The sequence below is a fragment of the Elgaria multicarinata genome, chromosome 13 (assembly GCF_023053635.1).
Source record: "Elgaria multicarinata webbii isolate HBS135686 ecotype San Diego chromosome 13, rElgMul1.1.pri, whole genome shotgun sequence".
In the NCBI taxonomy this organism is placed as follows: domain Eukaryota; kingdom Metazoa; phylum Chordata; class Lepidosauria; order Squamata; family Anguidae; genus Elgaria; species Elgaria multicarinata.
Window position 1 is genome coordinate 4,107,724 of NC_086183.1, and position 22,050 is coordinate 4,129,773.

A 22,050-nucleotide genomic window follows, 5' to 3' on the forward strand; every position below is an offset into this window, starting at 1 on the left:
GTGGATTCCTGCATGGAGCAGGGGGTTGGACTCAATGGCCTTACAGGCCCCTTCCAACTCTGCTATTCTATGTTTCTGTGATTCTAATCATAGAACAGCAGAGTTGGAAAGGGCCTACAAGGCCATCAAGTCCAACCCCCTGCTCAATGTAGGAATCCACCCTAAAGCATCCCTGACATGGTCCTCAGCACTCCAGTTGTGGTGGTTGCTAAGCAACACACGGCCTACAGTGGCCCTTTGGCAGTGGCTAGGCCACATGTCTTCCCACAAGACTCTTCTACTCTCTAGGTTCATAAAATGGCTCTGGGGTTCTATGTATTTTCTGCTATAGCACTTCCATGTGTTCCAAGTGCTTCACATGCATATCTAGTAGTAATCCTCACAACAACCCTGTAAGGTTAGCCAGTAAGTGTTAATATCCCCAATATTGCAGATAGGGGTTTGGACTGAGGTTCAGAGACAGCGGCTTCCCTAAGGGCACTTAGTGCTTCCATGGTAGAGGTGGGATTCGAACCAGGGATCTCCTGCTTTGTAGCTCAGTCTCTTAACTGTGGCACTACCTACTGAGTTCATAGGCTGTAGGCTGTAAAGAGATCTTGGCCTGTCCTTTGGTTGGTGCCGGTGGATCCGATTTTGGTGAGGCTGTGATTCCATTCTAGGTTTATTTATTTACTTATTGCATTTCTATATCTCCCAATAGCCGGAGCTCTCTGGGCGATTCACAAAAATTAAAAACATTCAAAGTATAAAACAACAATATAAACCCATAATATAAAATACAATATAAAAGCTCAACCAGATAAAAACAACAGCAATGCAAAATTACAAGTTTAAAACACCAAGTTAAAAATTCTTTATAGACTGTTAAAATGCTGGGAGAATAAAAACCATTCAGAACCAGTCAGAACTCTCAAGGAGCTATCTGAGGTGCAGAACCCAGATTGAAACCCAGAATGGAATCACAGCGCCACCAAAATCGGAGCCAGCAGCCCCCTCTGCTTGGTGCTAGACCCCAGGGAGCTCCTTACCTCAGCGATAAGGCAGTGCTCTCTCTTGTGAGTCGGGCAGGGTCGACAGTACTACTGCTTTAAAACGTTTTGTAACAGCAGTGAGAATTGTTGGGGCCCAGAACACACCCCATGTTCACTTTTCAAACCGTTTCCCAAGTGCCGTGTCCTGCTTGGTGTAGATCTGGCTATAGTTGAATTCCTGGCAGTGGCAAAACCGTTTAAAGGCTTTTTTTTTAATGGGAAATAATCAGAGTTATAACATTGTCCCACCTGGCTGATGACCATCATTTCCTTAATTCTTTGCTCCTTATAGTCACAACATTTCTTACTCTGCCTTGTAGGGAAGCGCAGGGCAACCAGGACTTCCAGGCCCGCCAGGCCACCGAGGATTAGCTGTAAGTGCTATTTTGTCATTGTTAGTATTAACATTTTATTGATATATATATATTGTATAAACAAACAACCCCAACTTCTCCTCTCCCTCTGCGACCTTTTTACCACTCCCCTCCCCACAACTTAAAAATATTATATATATATATATATATATATAATCGTTTTAAGAGATTATATATCTCTCTCTGTTCTTTTTTTTCTCTCTCTCTCTAAAAGAAGAACAGAGACATATCTGTATCTGTTTACTTTGAGATGAGAGCTCCTAGCATTAACAGCCAGAAGGCTGTTCTGTCTCCTTTTCTTCAGTGGATTTTCTGTGGTGAGAAAAAAGACAGGAAGTGGTGGGAAAACACAGGGGTGGTTGGGTGGGGGGTTTATGGGTGGAAGATGACAGCGTCTGGACACATCTGCCTCCCTTCCCCCCGGTAAAAATATATGAATGTGGCAGGGTGATGGTGTTATGAAATGTATGAATGTGGCAGGGTGATGGTGTTATGAAAGCTTCATTTAGAAGCACCCAATATATCAAAACATGCATTATTCAAAATCCTTTTGCACTGCAACTAAAATTTGCAAGATTTACATCCCCTTTGTTATTACAAAAGGGCAGGTTTGCAACTTTACCGGTTTAAAATCAGCTGGATCGTCCTATCCATTGGTGGAAAACAGCCGCTGCTATACTTTGTTCTAAAGAAACAGCCAACTCCTCCCCCTCCCCCCACAAAAAAATAACCCTTTTCCATATATGTATTCATAAGATACTTGCTGAAAATGTGTTGATAATGTTGCAAATTGTGATTGCAGAAAATAGGAAATATAATGAAAAATTCAGTATTATGGAATGGTTCAAGAAAGCTTTTGCCATAGCTGAAATGGACAGGTTAACTGGATTAATACATGTGAAGTTGGAAATGGGAATTATCAATAATTGCAGAAATGGTTTCCTATTTGAGCCATCGTTGTAAGTGTCCTCAATTAGAGAGGCATTTGTTTTCTGTGTAATAATGTACGATTTAAGGGTTTTTTTTAGATTAACATTGCAATCCTCTGTATGTTTACTCAGAAGTAAGTCCCTACTGATTTCAATGGGACTCACTCACTAGTGCATAGGATTGCAGTCTAAAAAACCCTTATCACTACACTTACCATGTGCCGATGATCATGACCGATGGCGTATCTAGCTGATTATCCTGACCACCAACAATTTGGGGTAATGCGCCATCCCACTCCTTTTGGAGGGAATTTCTCATGGGGTCAGTAACTTGAATCTGCTCTTACCAAACCAGAGCAGAGCAGGAACCATCACACAGGGGCCACAACAAATGATTTCGGTTTTTCTTGTTCCCCACAGGGTTTGCCAGGCACACCTGGAACCAAAGGTGGCCCAGGACAAAAGGTAACTTGGTTGTGGTGGTGGTTGTCATCTGCTTCTCTTTGCCTGTAAACAGTTAATAGTAGGCAGTCACAGGCCTTCATAGTGTCTTTTGAAGAACTGGAGTCCTGTTAAATGCTTAAAATGTTCTCACCTGATATCTTAACAGGGTGAACCAGGGGGACGTGGCTTACGAGGTTTGTCTGGGTCACCTGGGAAAATGGTAAGTTAAAGCGAATCTCCCTCTTCCTTTATTGCTTCATACTTTAAACACTGGAACTGCAAGACATTTGGGCCTCTCAGGGGGTGCTGTCTATACGTGGGGAAAGCCCCACAGTAGTTGTGGATCTGCGCCCCGTCGGTTAGACGATGCAGGCTCAGGTTTGCAGCCACCACGGGGCTTCCCCGCGATGCTGCGATATGAAAAATTGGGGATTTACTTTTTCAAAGGGAGCGACGTCAACATGTCGCTCTGCAGCGAATCTGGGGTCAACCTGGGGGTGGAGCCTGGTGGAAGGTGACCAGCTATTGGGCGCCTTCCACAAGGAAGAGGGTGGGAGTGGCTCTGGGACCTGGACGGCTGCCCAGAAACCCCTCTTCGGCGTCAGGATTACCCGCTGCCACCCCAGGAGAGGAAAAGTGTAGGGTTGAGGAGGGAGGCAGAAGGCAGCCCCTTCATCTTGGCGTCTCCCCATTGGGCTTTGGCATTTTCCTCCCCCCTCCTTTTTTTGCTTTCTCTGACTTTATTTCCTTATTTATTAGTAATACTTATACAACACTTAATGTGACAACCCCCCTAAGCGATTCTTATCACCCCATAGTAAAGATGAAACCCAGAAGGTGTTTGTGTCTATGCTGCTGTTCATAGACCTCATTTTCTTTCCTTTTTTTGCAGGCTGCAGTTTCTCCATAGTAACTGGTGAGGTTGCACTCTGCACATGTGCAGAGGCACCCTTTATTAAGTAAACATTGGTGCCGCTACAAAAAGTGCATCTGTAGTATGACAACTGTGCCTCTGGCACAACACAAGCCAAACCTCTGGGCCCCTGCCCCCAAGCGGGCAACCACCTAAGGCTACAAGCCAGCTCCTTGGGACTCAGTGGGACTCACTTAGAATCATAGAATAGCAGAGTTTGAAGGGACCTACAAGGCCATCGAGTCCAACCCCCTGCTCAATGCAGGAAACAGGCATAGGACTGTGCTGCAAAGGATAATACGAGCCGGGCTATAGCACAGATCCCTGCTTTGCAGGCCAGGGGCTGGCGCTTGAAGGGAAAAAAATGTAAATAGCAGCCACAGGGAGCTATGAACAGGATTGGGGTGGGGAAAAGTTTAACCTTTTCCTTCCTGCTGTGTTCCCGACTGAAATTATTATTATTATTATTATTATTATTATTATTATTATTATTATTATTATTATTATTATTCTATACTGCCCCACAGCTGAAGCTCTTTGGGCAGTTTACATATTATTATTATTATTATTATTATTATTATTATTATTATTATTATTATTATTATTTCCTATACCGCCCCGTGTCTAAGCTGAAGCTTGCATTCTGATGCAAATAACAGCTTATCGAGATTACTTTTGCTATCATTTTATTGCTCACTAACTGCCTTGATTACAACCCACCTTTCTATAAGCACAGCAATATTGGAAATCAATTAAGAGTGCGATCCTATGTATATTTAGATGGGGTGGGGGGCAAAGGCCTGCATGGCTGGTGGGGCATGCTGGGAGTTGTAGGCTTCCCTCTCCCCTCCCATCGCTAAACATACATGGGATTGCGCCTTAAAACGTGATCTCCCCTGCCCAGAGAGAAGGTCCAGGGCTTCATCAGTTGAGAACAGATCATTGCGTGTCAATAGCAAAAAGAACACATGCTTTTGATGCCTGCACATTTCCGTTTTGGACAGCAAGCGGCAGCACCGGCCTGTGAAATCCTGCAAACAAGACCAACAGAGGGTACAGTGGCACTTTAAAGATGCACACACAGTTCATGATTTTGAATTAATTTCATGCCACCGATGTGTCAATATCCTCCCAGGGCACAGGGACCTTTGCTTTTCCTGCAACAGTCTAATGAATCAAAGGGCTCCTGTCTCTTAAATTAAGCTCCCCTAATTCTCTTTTTTTTTTTGTCCCCTCGTTTTAGGGTGAGCCTGGACCTCGAGGAGAACTGGGGCCGCAAGGGATAGCTGGTATAAAAGTAAGTCTTCTTAAAAACACTCATTCCCCCGCAAAGCAGTGACAGCTGGGTGGATCTTGGCTGTGTGCGTATGTGTGTCATTCCTCCCATCTTACATTAAAAATGGAGGGTGGGGGGCAGGTGGAGGGTGGATTTAAATTGGACATTTAAGGCACAATCTTATGCCTGTTTAGACACAAAAAAGTCCTACAAGTCTCAGCACTGGGACTTGTAGGACTTTTTTTCTGTCTAAACAAGCATAGGATTGCATCCCTTAAATGCTCCAATCATCTCCACTCTTTTCTGAGGGCTTCTGGAAGGTGATGTGTTGTACTTTATAGCGATGGAGCTATTGCTTCAGGAGAGATGTGATTTTCCCACTCAGGAGTTGGGTTTTTGATGGCTTACTTTACCCCATAGTAGCTCCCAGTTATGGGGAACTGGATGTCCTGACCCTTTACTGCCTGTTTTGCAGGGAGATCGGGGCGAGAGAGGCCCAGTTGGTCCTCCAGGGCTGCAGGGGAAAGTGGTGAGTATGCGTAAACCCAGAGGAGGCAAATTCAAATCTTTGCTTTCCTTCCCAGAAGTTTTTTGTAAACCGCCCAGGGAGCTTTGGCTGTTGGGTGGTATAAAAATGCAAGAAATAATAATAATAATAATAATAATAATAATAATAATAATAATAATAGAATCATAGAATCGCAGAGTTGGAAGGGGCCTACAAGGCCATCGAGTCCAACCCCCTGCTCAATGCAGGAATCCACCCTAAAGCATCCCTGACAGATGGTTGTCCAGCTGCCTCTTGAAGGCCTCTAAGGTGGGAGAGCCCACAGCCTCCCTAGGTAACTGATTCCATTGTCGTGCTGCTCTAACAGTCAGGAAGTTTTTCCTGATGTCCATCTGGAATCTGGCTTCAAGATAGAGCCCGTTATTTAACTTGAGCCCGTTATAATAATAATAATAATAATAATAATAATAATAATAATAACCACCACCTCCACCACCACCGGAGCCTCTTAGCAAGAAGCTGAAGCTGTAAAAGAAGCATGGCCAAACCTAGTTACTAACAAATGTTGCAATTGCAAGTATTGCCATTCAGCTGTAGCTGGCAAATCATATTTAGCACGCAAAATAGAGAATGACAAAAATCATCTTCAGCACCCACCAGTTGATCCAAACTAAAATTGCCTTATCTGTCCATGTCCACCCATGGTGTCAATTCAGGCATGAAAAATGGATCAAAATTGATGTGACATTAAACGTCTAAGAGCCGTAACCATGGAGGAACCCCTGTCCATTCCAGAATGCCTAGACGTAGACGCCAGCCATTTAGAGAGAGGTTCCAGACAAAAAGATTCCATTAAGCGGGTGGAACTTTCCCCATCATTTGATTTCCTTGTCAAGAAAATCTTCATCTCCTTAATGTCTGCACATCCTGGCATGGGGATAAAGTGATGATGAGAAAGGTGTCACTGGCTACATTTCTGCACGTCAGGCTGCTGGAGAAAAGGGTCACAGCCGGAGGAGGTCATTGAAATTGTATTTCCAACAAATGTGCCGGAGGCCTCACAGCAGCCTTCCCCAATCCAGGCCCTTCAGATGTTTGGGTTTTTAGCTCCTCATCAGCCCCAGCCAGCCTGGACAATAGTCAGAAACGCTGGGAGTTGTAGTCCAAAAAATCTGGAAGTTTAACCCACAGTAGGGTTGATGAAGGCAAAGGTCAGTGCAGCTTTAGAATGATTTTTTAAAAACTACACATTATGAATAATTCCACCATGACATTAAGAAATGCTTAAAGCTCCATCAGACAAGCTCATTATTGGGCGCTCACAGATTTTCGTGAGTCCATCTTATAATGTTGTCTGCCTTCCATGTGCCTTCTTCCCCTTCTAGCCTTCTTTGAACAACAAAAAATCACCCCAGTAAGTCTGACTTATTTTTAAAGACGGAAGTTGCCGCTATCTCCTCCCATGTGCAGGAAAAGCAGCGTGATCAAAACGGCCCTCTGAATGGGCCACTTGCACGTTGTTTACTTCCGCTTTCAAAAGAGGAAGTAATGGGGGACAAACGCAGGGGCGGAGAAGCGATTGTAAGCAAACAGAATTTCCCCCCATGTGATGACGCTCTTAATCATAAATTTCCCTAAGCCAGTCAGAGCAGTGGGGTCTTCAAGATAAACAGAAGGTACAAGGCTTGGCTTAAACAGTAGGATGGATTTTTTTTTTACAAGGATTAAAATGCCAAAGAACTAATAACAATGTGGAGGCTTTCAGGGTTGGTTGCATGACTCCTCCTCTGTGCTTTGGAGGGAGAAGAGAAGCGCTCTCTGGCTCCATGGTAGCACCAGCTCTGTATATAACAGGGCAGGACTGTCAACTTTACCAATGTCATCTGTTTCCATGCCTTATGGAACCATTTTGCTCCTCAAGGTCTCTCATTTGAATTCCATTGTTTGGCAAAAGAAGAATGCTAGCCGCTGCCAACGTATAAAGCAAAGGCTCCCAATAATCCTTCATGTTGTTCAAAAAGCAAACCAGAGAGTCCAGGGGTATCTTTATTTGAAACATCTCTGTTGCACTTCATAATCACTTTCCAGTTTATTTATTGCTTTAACTAGGGCTGTGCACGGACCCCCCTGATCCGCTGCGTGGCCCGATCCGGAAAATCCGGATTGGGCCCGATCCTCTTCGCGCCACTCCGCCAGTCCCCCGCTCCGCTCCACAGGGCGAGATCTGGCTTCGTGGCCGATGCCGCATGGACGGTGGCGCCGGTGCCAGGTAAGCCACGCCCCCACCCCCTTACCTGTGTCTGTCGTCGCGGGTTTCAATTGAGGCCCCGGCTTGAAGCCGGAAGAGGCCACTTCCGGCTTCAACCGGGGCCTCAATTGAAGCCCGCGACGGACGCAGGTAAGCCTCCCTCCTCCCTGCCCCCTTACCTGGCTCCGCCGCTGCCGCATGGATGTTGGCGCCGGCAGCGCCAGGTAGGCCAACCCCTTGTCCTCTTACCTGCGTCCATCACAGTCCATTGCAGGCTTCAATTGAGCCCCCGGCTTCAAGCGGAAGAGAAGGCCACGGCCTCTTCTGCTTGAAGCCGGGGCCTCAATTGAAGCCCGCGCTGGACGCAGGTAAGCCTCCCTCCTCCCTGCCCCCTTACCTGGCTCCATCGCCATCGCTGCAGGGACTGTGGCAGCGGCGCCGATGCCAGATGAGTCCCCCCTCCCCCCCATTTACCTGCGTCCGGAGCTCCAGATTGAGGCAATCCTCTTCGCCTCAATTCGCAGCCCCCCCCCCCCCCAACTCTCTTCACCTCCGCCTTTTCCGGAGGCGAATCAGGCCGCCTCTCTCCTGCTTCTCTGAACTGGAGGAGCGGAGCACAGCCCTAGCTTTAACATACATTTATTATATCTGGTAGAAACTAGCCTCATCTAATTGATGACCAACATTTGCCTTCAACAGTCACATGCTACTGTGAGCTTTATGAACGTAGCTGAGCCAGTTTCATTTCAAACCTACCAGTTGTTCACTTTCCTCATTGCCAGAAAGATTCCCATTTTGGATAGCTGCCATTTTCCCTCTCTTTTATTTCCAGGGCCCGAAAGGGGAACAGGGTCCCCCAGGAATTCCAGGGCCCCAAGGCCTTCCAGGAGTTAAAGGCGGCAAGGTACCATCATGATTTTCCTAACCTGAATACGTCTGGTGTTTGCTCTGCAAGCACTTTCCCATTTCCAGTTTGTAGCATGCGGCTCTGAGGTCAGGGTTGCGGAAAGATGAAAGATGAGTTTTGGGAGGCTCATGGGTGGATCAACCTATCTTGGCAGTGGTGAGCTTGGGTGGGCCCATGGAAAGGTATATACGATTCTTTGATACTCTCAACCCTTCCTGAATTTCAACACTTCTCTCTTCTGTTCTCCAGGGTGTCCCAGGCAAACATGGAGCCAAAGGTGATGTTGTAAGTATTTATGATTGGTTTTGGGTCCTTTTACTGCTCTTGCCTATAGGGCTTAGCATGGTGAGAGCACCCGCGAACGTACTGCCTACTTCTTGCGCCATATTTCATTTATTAAGGTTTTATCCTGTATCTTTAGTAGGAAATGGCCCCAAGGAAGGTAACAAAGCATATAAAACTGCACAATTAATCCACAAAAATCAATCACACACACAAACCAGCAGCCGATAAAACCAAGTTAATCAAAACTAAGTAAGGTAGGGTGACCATATGAAAAGGAGGACAGGGCTCCTGTATCTTTAACAGTTGTATTGAAAAGGAAATTTCAGCAGGTGTCATTTGTATATATGGAGAACCTGGTGAAATTCCCTCTTCATCACAACAGTTAAAGCTGTAGGAGCTATACTAGAGTGACCAGATTTAAAAGAGGGCAGGGCACCTGCAGCTTTAACTGGTGTGATGAAGAGGAAATTTCACCAGGTTCTCCATATATACAAATGACACCTGCTGAAATTCCCTTTTCAATACAACTGTTAAAGATACAGGAGCCCTGTCCTCCTTTCCATATGGTCACCCTAAGTAAGGAAGAACTGAAAGACCCACATTTAAGTGGCTGAGAAAATCTCAACAAATCTAGAAGAACAAAAAGATCTAGTAGGCCTGGGAGATTTTTTTTAATGGTCTTTACCTGGTACCTAAAAGGTGCCAGATGAATCTCTGGTGAGGGTTGCCCCGATCCATAGCAGTCTTCCTCACCAAAAGGAGGCAGTGGCCCGAATGAAATGTTGGGGAAGCAGGCCCAGGACTGCTCAACCCAGCTTCATTGCTGGGACCAGACCAAGCCCCTTGATAGGACCCAAGGTGACTCATAGAGCCAGTGTGGCGTGGTGGCTAGAATGCTGGGCTGGGAGTCAGGAGATCCGGGTTCTAGTCCCCACTCGGCCATGGAAACCCACTGGGTGACTCTGGGCCAGTCACAGACTCTCAGCCTAACCTACCTCACAGGGTTGCTGCTGTGAGGGTGAAATGGAGAGGAGGAGGAGGAGGAGGATTCTGTATGCCACCTTGGGTTCCTTGGAGGAAAAAAGTTGGATATAAATGCAATTATAAAAATAAAAAATAGTGTAAGAGGCCCAAGACCTTGGACTGCCTCCCTGTAGCCAAGTGCAGCGGCCTGCTGCAATGGCTAGAACAGGGGTGCAGAATCTTGGGCCAGCTGACTGAATCTGGCCCACCTGGGGGGGCGGGGGTGTTTCCCAGTCCGACCCTCCAGACTTCTCCAGATGGCCACATTCCCCCTTTCCCTTTCTTCCAACTGGCAATTATTCAGTGTTCTCCTAGTTTTTGCATGTCCCCCCCCTTCTAAAAGGTTGAAATAAGATTCCTAAGGCTGAGTGACTGTCAGTAAGAGCTTTGAGTTAAAGCATTTTGGGACTCTTTCTATTTTTGCCTCCACCCCATTTTCCCTTTGGCCCCGCCCACCACTGGAATGCAGCCTCGGGAGCGTCTCTAAAATGGAATTTGGCCCTTGGGCTGAAAGAGGTTGAGCCCTCCTGGGCTAGAGCCATCCGGAAAAGGCCTCAGTTAGTCCTCCGGCCCAAGCAGGTAAAAAGTGAACCAGGCTGTTGAGGCCATCTGAGCCTCTGGTGCCAGAGCTGGATCTATTAGAACTCCCAAAGTGTGAGTCTGACCCTTTCTGGGATGGGTTGTACCCATCAACAACAGAGCAAGCAGCACTTCCCTGGTCACATGAACCACCAGGCCATGGGTACATCCATCTAGTCTGAATTCAGCTTCAACTTTTGCAAAATTGCTCCGTGTGACGCGTTTGGCTCTCGTTTTTGCCTAGCCAATGTGCTGTAATACTGCAAGGGCAGTGAGCTTTGGGGAAAACTCATCCACAGAATCACCGGGAAGCAGAGGATTCTCCTCCTGGTGTGATTCTTCAGAGAAAAGGACACATGGAAGACGTGAATCTTCTTTCTGAACCATTCCGGAAGACAAGGAGCAGAGCAATAAGATGGAACAGGAAGGAATGGTTTGGGGTTGATGGGATGGAATTGCTTGCTGTTATGATTCATGATAAGATACTTTTCTTTCCATATAGGGAGATCCTGGTGTTGAAGGCCTTTCTGGGGAGAAGGGGGAGAAGGTAAGATAGTTTACAAAAATGTCTTTGTTGACTTGCCAGTTTGGGCTGATGGGTAGTGTGCACAGAAGGACTCTTCACAGACCTTCTGAGAGCAACACCCCGCCCCCTGTGCTGCTTTGCCAAACCTGCCAGTTGTCACCAAAATGCTGCACTGCTGATGAGTCCTGACACCTTCTCTCTGAGCAATTAGAATGCCTGTAAACTTTCCATAGCATCATAGCAGCTCAACCAAAGGCAGGTGATGGACTGTAGCATAATAACAGGCTATTTGCTAATTTTAGGTCATATTCTCAGTTTATGGATAAGTGACATTCTCTGCCTTGTTCCTCCTTAGCGTTCCCGATTCATAGATGGGGGAAATAAAGCAAAGCCCTGAATTCCTCCTGTCTTTTGCCTGCATGATCCTAATGCAATACATTCTGTCGGTGCATTGATGGTATGAAGGTTGCAATCTTTGTAGGTTGCTTTTCCCCCACTGATGCTTGGAGATTGCCTAAGCACGTTTGTCAAGGGGAGCCAGTTCTGAGGCTACGGCCACAACCTTTACCTTTGCTCTCTGTTCTTTATTCCTAGGGTGAATCGGGTGAGCCAGGACCAAAGGGACAGGTGAATATTTGCAAAGCAAAGTCAAAAGTACATGTTGCCTTGAAAACTGTGATTTGGGCAGGGTATAAACCTTTTAAAAAACGACTTGACATAACTCTTCTGCTGATCTGGGAAGATGGCTTACCTTCCTTGTGGGATGGGGGGTGGGAGCGTGAAGACCTGGAGGTTTTCAGATTAGGGAAAACAAGCATAGAGGAGAACTTGCTAGAGGTTTATAAAATTATGTGGATAGGATTACGAACATAAGAAGAGCTGTGCTGGGTTAGGCCAAGGGTCCATCTAGTTGTTCGCTTAGAGGCCAACGAGATGCCCACAGGAAACCCACTTCTGGCAGAGCCTTGGAATCTGGAATGGTTAGCGGGATGATCTGTTGGTCTTTTCCATCCAGACATCACATGCTTAAAGGTCATGTGGATGATCTTATCATGGTCTGTAGATCTCCAGTGTGAAAGGGTCGTGGGGACTGTGGGGGTGAGTTTGGGCAGGCTTCTTCTTTACAAGCATCTCATCTTTCACAGCAAGGTGTCCGTGGGGAGCTTGGTTTCCCTGGACCCACCGGGGATGGAGGAGCTCCCGGTGTGCGAGGTTTCCCAGGACCTCCTGGCCCACGAGGACTTGGTGGAGAGCGCGGTGTGCCTGGAATGCCTGGACCGCAGGGCCCCCCAGTGAGTAAACCCCCTCAATTCTCCATGTGACGGGAGCAAAACAGTCATGCCGCATGTAGGGATGCAGGGAGTGGGCTTCTTCGAGCGTCCCGAATCCTGACCCTTCCACATTCTAGAACTAAAGACTTTTTTGGCATGTGAGAATGAACTGAGCCCTCAACTTTCAATTCAGTAACCCCCACCCCACCCCCTAAAGCACGCCTTATCTATTGCTTGTTTGGGAAACACAGTGCTACAGAAAGTACTGCTAACAGATCCGTCTGTTGATTAAAGGTGTTTAGCTGAAGCATCAGTGGAAGGCATCTGGGCTAAGGCCAGTGGAGGCTGATGGCTCCGATGTCAGTGGGGTGGTGAATCCGCTTCAGGTTTCAGTCAGAACTCTAAAATAGCTATCCAAGGTGCAGAAGTGAATTATGAGCACCGTGACTGCGATTGTGATGCGTGACAAGCTCTGAGTCGGTTTCCTCTCTTCCCAGGGCAGGGACACAGGGGATCAACACATTGTTGATGTGGTCTTAAAAATGTTGCAAGGTGAGTACAGAGTGTTGCCGGATCAGATCACGGTGGGGAGCACCAAGGTGGGGGAAGCTGATCTATATTACCCAGCATCCTGCTTCTAACAGTGTTCAGCCCGAAAGTTTCAGGAAGCCCACAAGCAGGGCACGGAAGGACCAACTTCATGCTGTGTACAGAGGAGCCCCAGGTATATGCAATACGTCTCTTTCTCTCTCTTTCTTTCACAGAACAACTGGCTGAGTTAGCCGTGAGTGCAAAAAGAGCTGCCCTGGGCGGGGCAGGGGTGATGGGACCACCTGGACCTCCAGGACCCCCCGGGCCTCCTGGTCACCAAGGGCCACATGGAGCCCCCGGCTCTCGGGGAATCCCAGGAATCATCGGAGCTGTGGGACAGATTGGCAACACGGGACCCAAAGGTGAGAGCGCTTCTTTGCATGAGAGGCCTTCTAGAGCTACACAGACAATGCTGCAAACTAGACCGGCTCCCTCCTGGGGATGTATGGGAATTTCATTTCTGTTCACAATCCCAAATGTGAGCAGGAGCAGTGGGGTTTTTTTTCCCTTGCGAAAGGTTTGCAAATTCCCAAATTTGTGATCATGTTTGAAAAATTCATTTAATTTTTTTAAAATGCACTCTTTAAAATTTTCATCCTTTAGTCAATGGGAAGAGAGTGCACACTTTAGAAAAATATGCACAGAAAAGTGCACTCTTCCTGCCAGAAATGCACATTTTCCCTGTTCGAATGAACCGGAAAACACATCAAAAACTAAACTGGGAGCGAGCTGAAATGAGCTTTTAAGTGATATTTGGAGAATTTGCACAAGGTCAAAATTGCTGGTTCTCCCATCGTGACCTCTCCTTCCCATGGTTTCCACTTTGTGTTCCCCGTTGTTTGTTGTGATAGCTCAGTTAGAAAACTGACTGGTGAGCACTTGACCTCTAACCCTAAATCTACCCCCCCTCCCCCCGTCATGGTTTCTGATTCCATTTTGGGGGTCAAACACTAACCCCATTTGCCAGTGTGGACATTGCAACACATGACGGTGAGTGCTGGACAGGCAATATAGAGGGAAGCCATGTGTAAGAAGGGGGAAGATGGATTGAAGGATTGCCTGACTTGAGTCTGTATTTAGCTGTGTGTAAAAATACTTAAAACTGTTTAGCTGATGGTGTCCCAAAGGGACCTGGAGAACTGCAAACCTTTCTTTAGGGTGTTGGTAATTGTGTCATAAACCCTTTTCACAGAACTGCAGTTCCCATGATTCCTGGCAGGGGAAACCAGGCTAGCAAAGCCCGTTTAAGCCTAGTTTAGACATGTCCTTATTCCGAATAGAGCAGCTCAGTGCCTTGGGACCATAACAATCCTGCTTGAAAATCGACCCACATTCTCTCCTTAGCAGCCTCTCTTTCATACTCAGTAACTAGGCCCTTTCTGTCCATCTCCCCCTGCCCCTTTTCAAGGCCTCAGGCCGGCCTTCCCCATCCAGATGTTTTTGGACTACCAGTTCCCTGCATTCCTGGGCATGGTCCATGCTTTGTGGGGCTGCTTGAAGTCCAGAACATCAGGCTGTGGAAGGATGCTTCAAGTGGTCAGTGTTTTGGTTGCGTTGTCATGGATACTTGTGGTGCGGTGGGCTGGGCTGGATGTTGGGATTGGGGACCCTAACGCAGCGTGTGATGCTGCGGGGGTATCACTGCAGCGCCATGGTGATGGGGCATTGAGAATGGGCAGGTGTTCAGGAGCAGTGCCGGGCCGGTGTGGCTCTCTGCTAGGGCTGCCCTGTAGGGGAGCCTCTGGGGCAGGTGAGAAGCCCGGCTGCCTTCAGCTGCTCCCGCTGGCAATTGGAGCAAGAGAAAAGCCAGAGCTTTAAAGAATGTAAAGAAATAAAATCCTGCATTCTGAGACCTTTGCTTACAATGCAAACGCATGTTTTCTCCCATTTGGCACAACGCCTCCTGCACCATTCACTGCCTTGAGTAATTCATTCAGGGGGGCTCCTAGTTGTGGAGACCGGCAGCGTGGGGCCCCCCTCCTCCCCTGCCGGAATTCCCATCTAGCCACTCCTCTGGTTCGTTAACTTCCAGTAGGCCTTGCCCGCATGCCTTCAAGCTCATTGTCACAGCCATGAGGGCTAGGAACTTGCTCTTTAAATTTAAACGTCGCGTTGAGATTTTCTGCACCCGGTAGCACATTCTGTGGGGTTTTCTCTGCAGAATCGCCACACGCTTCCCTCCCGGCACTGTGAACAATGGACAAGGGGAGAAAAACTAGCAGCGTGTCTTACAGGGTTGGAGTTCCTTTGTGATAGGACGTTCCCTATTCTTCTGCGAGGGCCATGTGCACCCAAGTGCGCACAGGCTAGGACGGCTCCTTGTTTATCAGGGAGATGGGAAATAGGAGAAGAGGGCTGAGCCGATTCAGTCATCAGTAATGGTGTTTGTGAAGCATTAAGTTAATAGCCGTCAAACTCTTCCATTTTCTCCCCCCTTTGCAATTCTACAGGAAAGAGAGGTGAAAAAGGAGAGCAAGGAGAATCGGGCCGTGGGCATCAGGGGATGCCGGGACCACCGGGCATACCAGGTAAAATGACCTCTGAGATTGACTAAAGCAGCCTTCCCCAACCAGGTGCCCACGAGACGTGTTGGACTACAATCCCTATCATCCCTAGCTGGGAATGGTACCCTAATATATCTGGAAGGCAGCAGATTGGGGAAGGTTGGTCTAAAGTGTCCTATCTTTAGTATTCGAGGCAGTAAGCCTGTGTGCACCAGTTGCTGGGGAACATGGGTGGGAGGGTGCTGTTGCACCATGTCCTGCTTATTGGTCCCTGGCCGATGGCTGACTGGCCACTGTGTGAACAGAGTGCTGGACTAGATGGACCCTTGGTCTGATCTAGCATCAGGGCACTTCTTATATTCTTATGTTCTTAAATTAGGGAGGGACACAGACACAGGTAAGGAGCTGCACTGAGCCACTGAGATCCAGTGTGGTGTAGCGGTTAGTGGGTTGGGCTGGGAGTTGGGAGATCTGGGTTCTAGTCCCCCACTCTCCCATGGAAGGCTCACTGGGTGTTCTTGGGCCAGCACAGACTCTTAGCCCAACCTTCCTCACTGGGTTGTTTTTGTGAGGATGAAATGGGCAGGATGGTGATTATGTACACTGCCTTGGGTTCCTTGATGGAAAAAGGGCGGGATGTAAATGCAGTCAATCAATCAATCAATCAATCAATCCGCTTAGCTGCCACATTCGCCACAAAGCTGCAGCTTCTGAATCAGTCTCAAGGGTAACCCCACATCAAGTGCACGGCCTTAGTCCAATCTTGAGGCTACCAGTGCGTGGATCATTGTGGCCAGGGGATGGAGACTGAGGACTAGGAAGGAAGAGTCAGGCAAGGTGAAGGCCTGTTTTTGTTTTGCTATCCACGAGTTACCAGGAGACCATTGGAAGCTGGGGAAGCTGCAAGGACCCCGTCCTCTCCGCAGCCTCCGTCTCCTTCTGAGGGTGACTCTGTTCAGACAGCCGAAGCTGTTTGCTGGCAATCTTGCCAGCACTTCCTGGCACCCTCAAAGGTTCAAATTGGGATCCGATGCCAACGCTGGTGATTGGAAACGTGGGCTCCGAAGCTTCGCCACTTGAAATCCAGCCAGCAGATTTTCACATGAGCGATGGAAGCGCAGAGCCTGTAACGTTTTTGACGTAATTCAAACAGACAAAAGGAAACAGCAGAGGCATGTTGGGGGCCAGCAAAGAAGTGGTCTCAAGCATGGTTTAGAAGGACAAATGGTAAACGGCTGTAACCTGGATGTTTTCCCCACCGTTGGAGTCCCCTGAAATTCGGCCAGATTATGATGTGCCTCAGACAGATGCTCTGTGCCAAATTTTCATACGGATGGGGGCAAACTGTCTCAATTTTATAAAAAAAACTAACAAGCCTGAACTGACCCAGCCTTCAAAATAAGAAAGGCTCCTGCAGGAAAGGGGCTGCTGAATCCCACGAGAACCACTATGGTCTGGATTCATATATATATATATATTTTGGACATTTTATGGTTGTTGTACACCACTTTCCAGCAACTCAGAATAATATACACACATTTATGGGCTCTCAGCTCATTTGCCCTCACAATTGCTGATCCAGAGTAGCGAGTGCTGCGAAAGGTTTCAGGCAATGTTATTACCAAAGTTCGGCATGGTCGGGCATTCGTTGGTGGGTCCCCTGCTTGGTATGGGCCCTTGGCAAAAGCCTCCTGGACCTTCTCCTCCTCTTCACCATTGCAACCTGCTTGTTCACCCGCCGGGGACAAAGCTTTAGCCCAGGCAAGAGTGAGGTTGTGAAGGGGCCCCTGCCTGCTTGCTTGGTGGCTGTTCTTCCTGGCAAGCAAGCAGATGGTAGTGGGGGCCTTGGGGGGGGGGGGCGAACATAACCGTTTCTGACTTGTCAGATGCTCGCAACGTTGCCCACCCCAGCTTGTTGGGCTGTGTGAGCTTCTTTTGAGGCTGTCCTTGACAAGAGCTCAGGAGCCGTCTGCCCTCGCTGCTGAAATTGTGCTCTCCCCCCCCCCGCTGCATTGCATCAGTGGCAGCCGTAAAAGCCCCACTTATGCAAGGGTAAAGGTGCACATGGAATGCTTGCGCCTTTGCCTTTGTGTAAATGGGGACTTTAGGGCTGCCACTGATACAGCAGGGGGGAAGTGCAGAATTTCCGGATCCTCCATTGTGCACACAGTGGAAGCACTGGAAATTGTGTACGTCATAGAATAGTATTATTATTATTATTTATTTATTTATATAGCACCATCAATGTACATGGTGCTGTACAGATAAGTTGGAAGGGGTTCATGAACCCCCTGCTCATTGCAGGAATCCACCCTAAAGCATCCCTGACAGATGGTTGTCCAGCTGCCTCTTGAAGGCCTCTAGGGTGGGAGAGCCCACAACCTCCCTAGGTAACTGGTTCCATTGTCGTACTGCTCTAACAGTCAGGAAGTTTTTCCTGATGTCCAGCCGGAACCTGGCTTCCTTTAACTTGAGCCCTTTATTCCGTGTCCTGCACTCTGGGAGGATTGAGAAGAGATCCTGGCCCTCCTCTGTGTGACAACCTTTTAAGTATTTGAAGAGTGCTCTCATGTCTCCCCTCAACCTTCTCTTCTCCAGACTAAACATGCCCAGTTCTTTCAGTCTGTCGTCATCGGGCTTTGCTTCCAGACCCCTGATCATCCTGGTTGCCCTCCTCTGAACCCCCTCCAGCTGGTCTGCATCCTTCTTGAAGTGGGGTGCCCAGAACTGGACACAATACTGAAGCAGCTGCGATTGACGCAGTGGGGAGAAGTGCACAATTTTGGCAGTGAAGGCGGGCAGTTGCCGTGCGCCCAACTGAGTCTGGGGGAGAGAACGGGGGCGGGGGTCCACCAGGCTCTCGTGACATCCCTAGATGGTAGCCATGATGAGTCAGAGGAGGAAAATCAACCTCGGCGCGTCTCCCCAAGGGAGAGCAGCCATTGAGTGTGTCTCGCCCACGAGCCCTCCAAAATGTGGACCCGACACTGGGTATTCTATGGGTTTCTGACTCTGCTTCTCCAAAAGGTGGTGGAGGCCCTACCAAAGGGGAGTGATGGGGGTGAGTTGGGGAAGGGAGATGTTTTTCAGAGTCCTCTGAGCAGATGGGAAGTACAATTCCTATCATCCCCAGCCACCTTAGCTGATTGTCAGGAATTATGAGAGCTGTAGTCTAGCCCATCTTGAGGGTCCCAGGTTGGGGAAGGCTGCTTTAGAAATTGTAGAGGTGATGGCTGTTGGAGGCAGTGTGGACCATGATTCCTAACGTCCTCTCCTGCCCCCTCCTGCTGGTGTTGCTGCCTCACCAGCAGCCACGGGGAACTAGCCCATCACCTATGTGCTGCCAGGCTGATATTTTAGCAGCCAGCTGTTTTCCGCCTCATGGGGGCAGGCGTCCTCACCTAAGGACATGGTCTTCTGACTACCATGGCATAAGAACATAAGAAGAGCCCTGAGGCTGGATCAGGCCCAGGGTCCATCTAGTCCAGCACTCTGTTCACACAGGGGCTGACCAGCCGTCGACCAGGGAAACAACAAAGCAGGACATGGTGCAACAGGACCCTCCCACCCATGTTCCCCAGCAACTGGTGCACACAGGCTTACTGCCTTGGATACTGGAGGTGGCACATAGCCATCAGGGCTAGTAGCCATGGATAGCCTTCTCTTCATGAATTTGTCCAACATCCTTTTAAAGCCATCCAAATTGGTGGCCTTCACTACATCTTGTGGTAGTGAATTCCATAATTTAACTCTGCACTGTGTGAAGAAGTCCTTCCTTTTATTTGTCTTGAATCTCCCACCAGTAAGCTTCATGGGATGACCCCTTTGTGTTCTAGTATTTTGAGAGAGGGAGGAAAATGTCGCTCCTTCTCCTCCTTCCCTGAAAGATGGCAGCGGCGGCAGAAAAGGCGATCTTGGGGGAGATGTCCTTCAGAGAACTTTTCCACCTTGTGTTTCTGCCGCCCCTGACCTAAGCAGACAGGGCAGACTGTTTTAGACATGGTTGTGGAATGGCTAGAGACACAGAACCCATTTTAGAAAGACACACATGCGCAAATCACAAACGTTTCCTTCTCCCAGGTCTTCCAGGTCATCCTGGCCATGCCGTCAACGGCAAAGAAGGAGAACGAGGAACTCCAGGTGTACCAGGACAAGCGGGACGCCCTGGTTTACCTGGGCCTGCTGGCCTTCCTGGAATCTGTGAAGCAGCTGCCTGCCTAGGAGCCTCTGCTTATGCCTCGGCCCGCTTGACCGAACCAGGTGCTGTCAAAGGACCTTCTTACTGAACGCTGCCAGCAGAAAGTTCTGTTGCAAGTGTGACTTCATTGAGTCGGCAAAAGCTCCACCACTGGCATTAAGGGACCTTCACATCAGGACAGGCACCCTCCAGAGAGATGGGGAACCACCAATCCAAAAACTTTTCTGAGACAAGTCGTGTCTGCCTATTCCTTGGGCATCATCCATCCATGTTTTGCTGATGAGAAGATGACACTTGGCCACTGTGAATAGCTTAAATTGAGGTGACTTAAAAGGCAACAACGGAGATGTATGCAAAACAGTAGTTGAGCCTGGAAACTTCTCCCTTTGGGGCTGCTGTTCTTTTAAATATATACTGGGAATTGCTGGCCCCATCTCAGTGCCATGAAAACAAGTGTGCGCTTTGCCAAGACACGATGTTGCCAACTATTCTGGTGGGTGGGGTGGGGTGGGAGGGAGAGAAGAATATGCTCCTTTATCTTGGGCCCAAATCACATTATTTTTTGAGGTTGTGGTCACACGTAGTGACGTCTCTCTTTGTTATCAGGTTAGGGTGTTCGTATGAAGCAGTTTTGTATGGAGAAAATCCAGAATTACTGTACGAAAACAATTCCTTGAAAAGTCGCGTGTACGTTTTCATGGTGTGGACATCTGATTTCTTTGTTTCCACTTGAGCTTTGCTTCAAACAAAAACCTCTCCATGTAAAATAAAATAAAATAACGCAGTCAAAACTTGCTATGGGAAGATTTTACCACTTGAAGAACGAACTTATGAAATGGTCCTTAGGTAATTTAATTATCTGATTGATTCACTGAGCCCCTCTCTTGTTCATCCCCTTTTCTACTAAATATCTAATCTGTTAACATTTTGGTAGGTTTATATCGTGTGTGCTTGGAAGGATTTCTTCTGTCCAAATTGCTTCTGATTTTTATTTGCATCACTATTTCTTTTTGTGTTTCCCTTTTTATAGTATGCAATTTGTGGTTGATTATTTAATGAAGAACAACAGAGTCGGCTTAAGTCGCCTCCCCAAAGCTGTAAATCTTTGTAAAATAAGGTTATTTTATAAATATGAATTAAAAATCAATAATTTTTTTTCCTCTGCAAAGAATAACTAGTCAATCCAGACAATAAACTGAAGAATGAATGCCGATGAACTTAACTGATGTCTGCTTCTTTCAGTTTAATAGATTTGTAAAACTGTGTTTTTCTTTAGTTTGTGCCTTCAATAATTACCCTCTCTGGGGTAATTAATTTTCCTCATGATTAATTTATTGGATCTTGCTTCTGTTCAGGGAATCAACTGGATTGCCTTGGAGGACCCTTGCAGCTCTGTGATAATTAAGAGAAGTAGATCGCATTTGGCTATACTTTGTGGAAGGACATAAGGGGGAGGGAGAAACCTTTTGCACAAGACTTCAAGTGCATCTAACTTTCCAAATCCAATCCAGATTTCAATTTTGAAATCTGTATGTGTTTGTGTGTGTGTGAGTGTGTGAGAGAGAGAGATTTCAATGCCAGAAACTTAGCTTTGTCATTGATTCCACTGGGTAGCCATATTTGATGGCTGTAACAAAAAATAACAAAGTCACATGACACTTTAAACGTTAAAGGTTAAAAGCTACATTAAAGGTCAATGTGGCTTAGGCTTGCATGGGGGGAAAAAACAAAGAGGAGAGCATCCAAGTCAGGACAGAAGAAAAAGGGAGAAACATGTTCTCAGATGCAAAAAATACTTTATTTCAAAGCCCAATGCATTTCGGCCTGTTTTCTTTCAAAGGCCTTCCTCAGGGGGCTGTGTAATATTAAAAATAAATTAAATTACATTTGTGGGACAACACATAACATAGAAATATATATATATATATATATATATATATATATATATATATATATATATATTATTTATATATATATATATATATATATATGGCTCATTGCCACAGAGGCCTATGTCCAGAGACCACTTTGTCAAGATGCATGAAATAGGCCAAAAAAAAAAAATACATCACAATACATCGATTAGTGGTCAAGGTGAAACAGCACTTTTTTGTTGTTGTTTAACTTTGCTGCTGAGATTTTGCTCAAAACTTGAAATTCCTCCACCCCAAATTCTAAAGCTCACTCCTTTTTATTTTAAAAAAGAAAAAGAGAATGAAATCATATTAACTAATTGAAGATGACCCCTCATGGATCTGGTTATTAATTTAACTGTGAAATCTATGAATCTTAAAATTTTTACAGTTCAACTTTGGTTTTTACTCAGAGTAGGAAGCTGTGGTTGTGGATGCAGCCCAGGGAACTGCTAGGAAACAGTTTTCTTAGAGTTTTCTGCTAGAACCCTCCTGAATACCAAATAGAAGAATTTCCCAGGTTATTAAAA

At 47.1% G+C, this 22,050-nt stretch overlaps 1 protein-coding gene across 3 annotated transcripts in view; it reads left to right on the forward strand.

The window, feature by feature from the left end:
• The window catches only part of COL9A2 (collagen type IX alpha 2 chain), a 69,229-nt gene extending 48,233 nt beyond the window's left edge, over nt 1-20,996 (forward strand). For all 3 annotated transcript variants that reach the window (XM_063140218.1, XM_063140216.1, XM_063140217.1), the window contains 14 exons: nt 1,352-1,405; nt 2,755-2,799; nt 2,945-2,998; nt 4,935-4,988; nt 5,443-5,496; nt 8,556-8,627; nt 8,880-8,915; nt 11,020-11,064; nt 11,638-11,670; nt 12,189-12,335; nt 12,812-12,866; nt 13,079-13,267; nt 15,356-15,433; nt 19,490-20,996. In XM_063140218.1, coding sequence (XP_062996288.1) covers nt 1,352-1,405; nt 2,755-2,799; nt 2,945-2,998; nt 4,935-4,988; nt 5,443-5,496; nt 8,556-8,627; nt 8,880-8,915; nt 11,020-11,064; nt 11,638-11,670; nt 12,189-12,335; nt 12,812-12,866; nt 13,079-13,267; nt 15,356-15,433; nt 19,490-19,695 — 1,122 coding nt within the window. In that variant the 3' untranslated portion in view covers nt 19,696-20,996. The remainder of the gene's footprint in view (nt 1-1,351; nt 1,406-2,754; nt 2,800-2,944; nt 2,999-4,934; nt 4,989-5,442; nt 5,497-8,555; nt 8,628-8,879; nt 8,916-11,019; nt 11,065-11,637; nt 11,671-12,188; nt 12,336-12,811; nt 12,867-13,078; nt 13,268-15,355; nt 15,434-19,489) is intronic.
• The last annotated feature ends 1,054 nt before the right edge of the window (nt 20,997-22,050 follow it).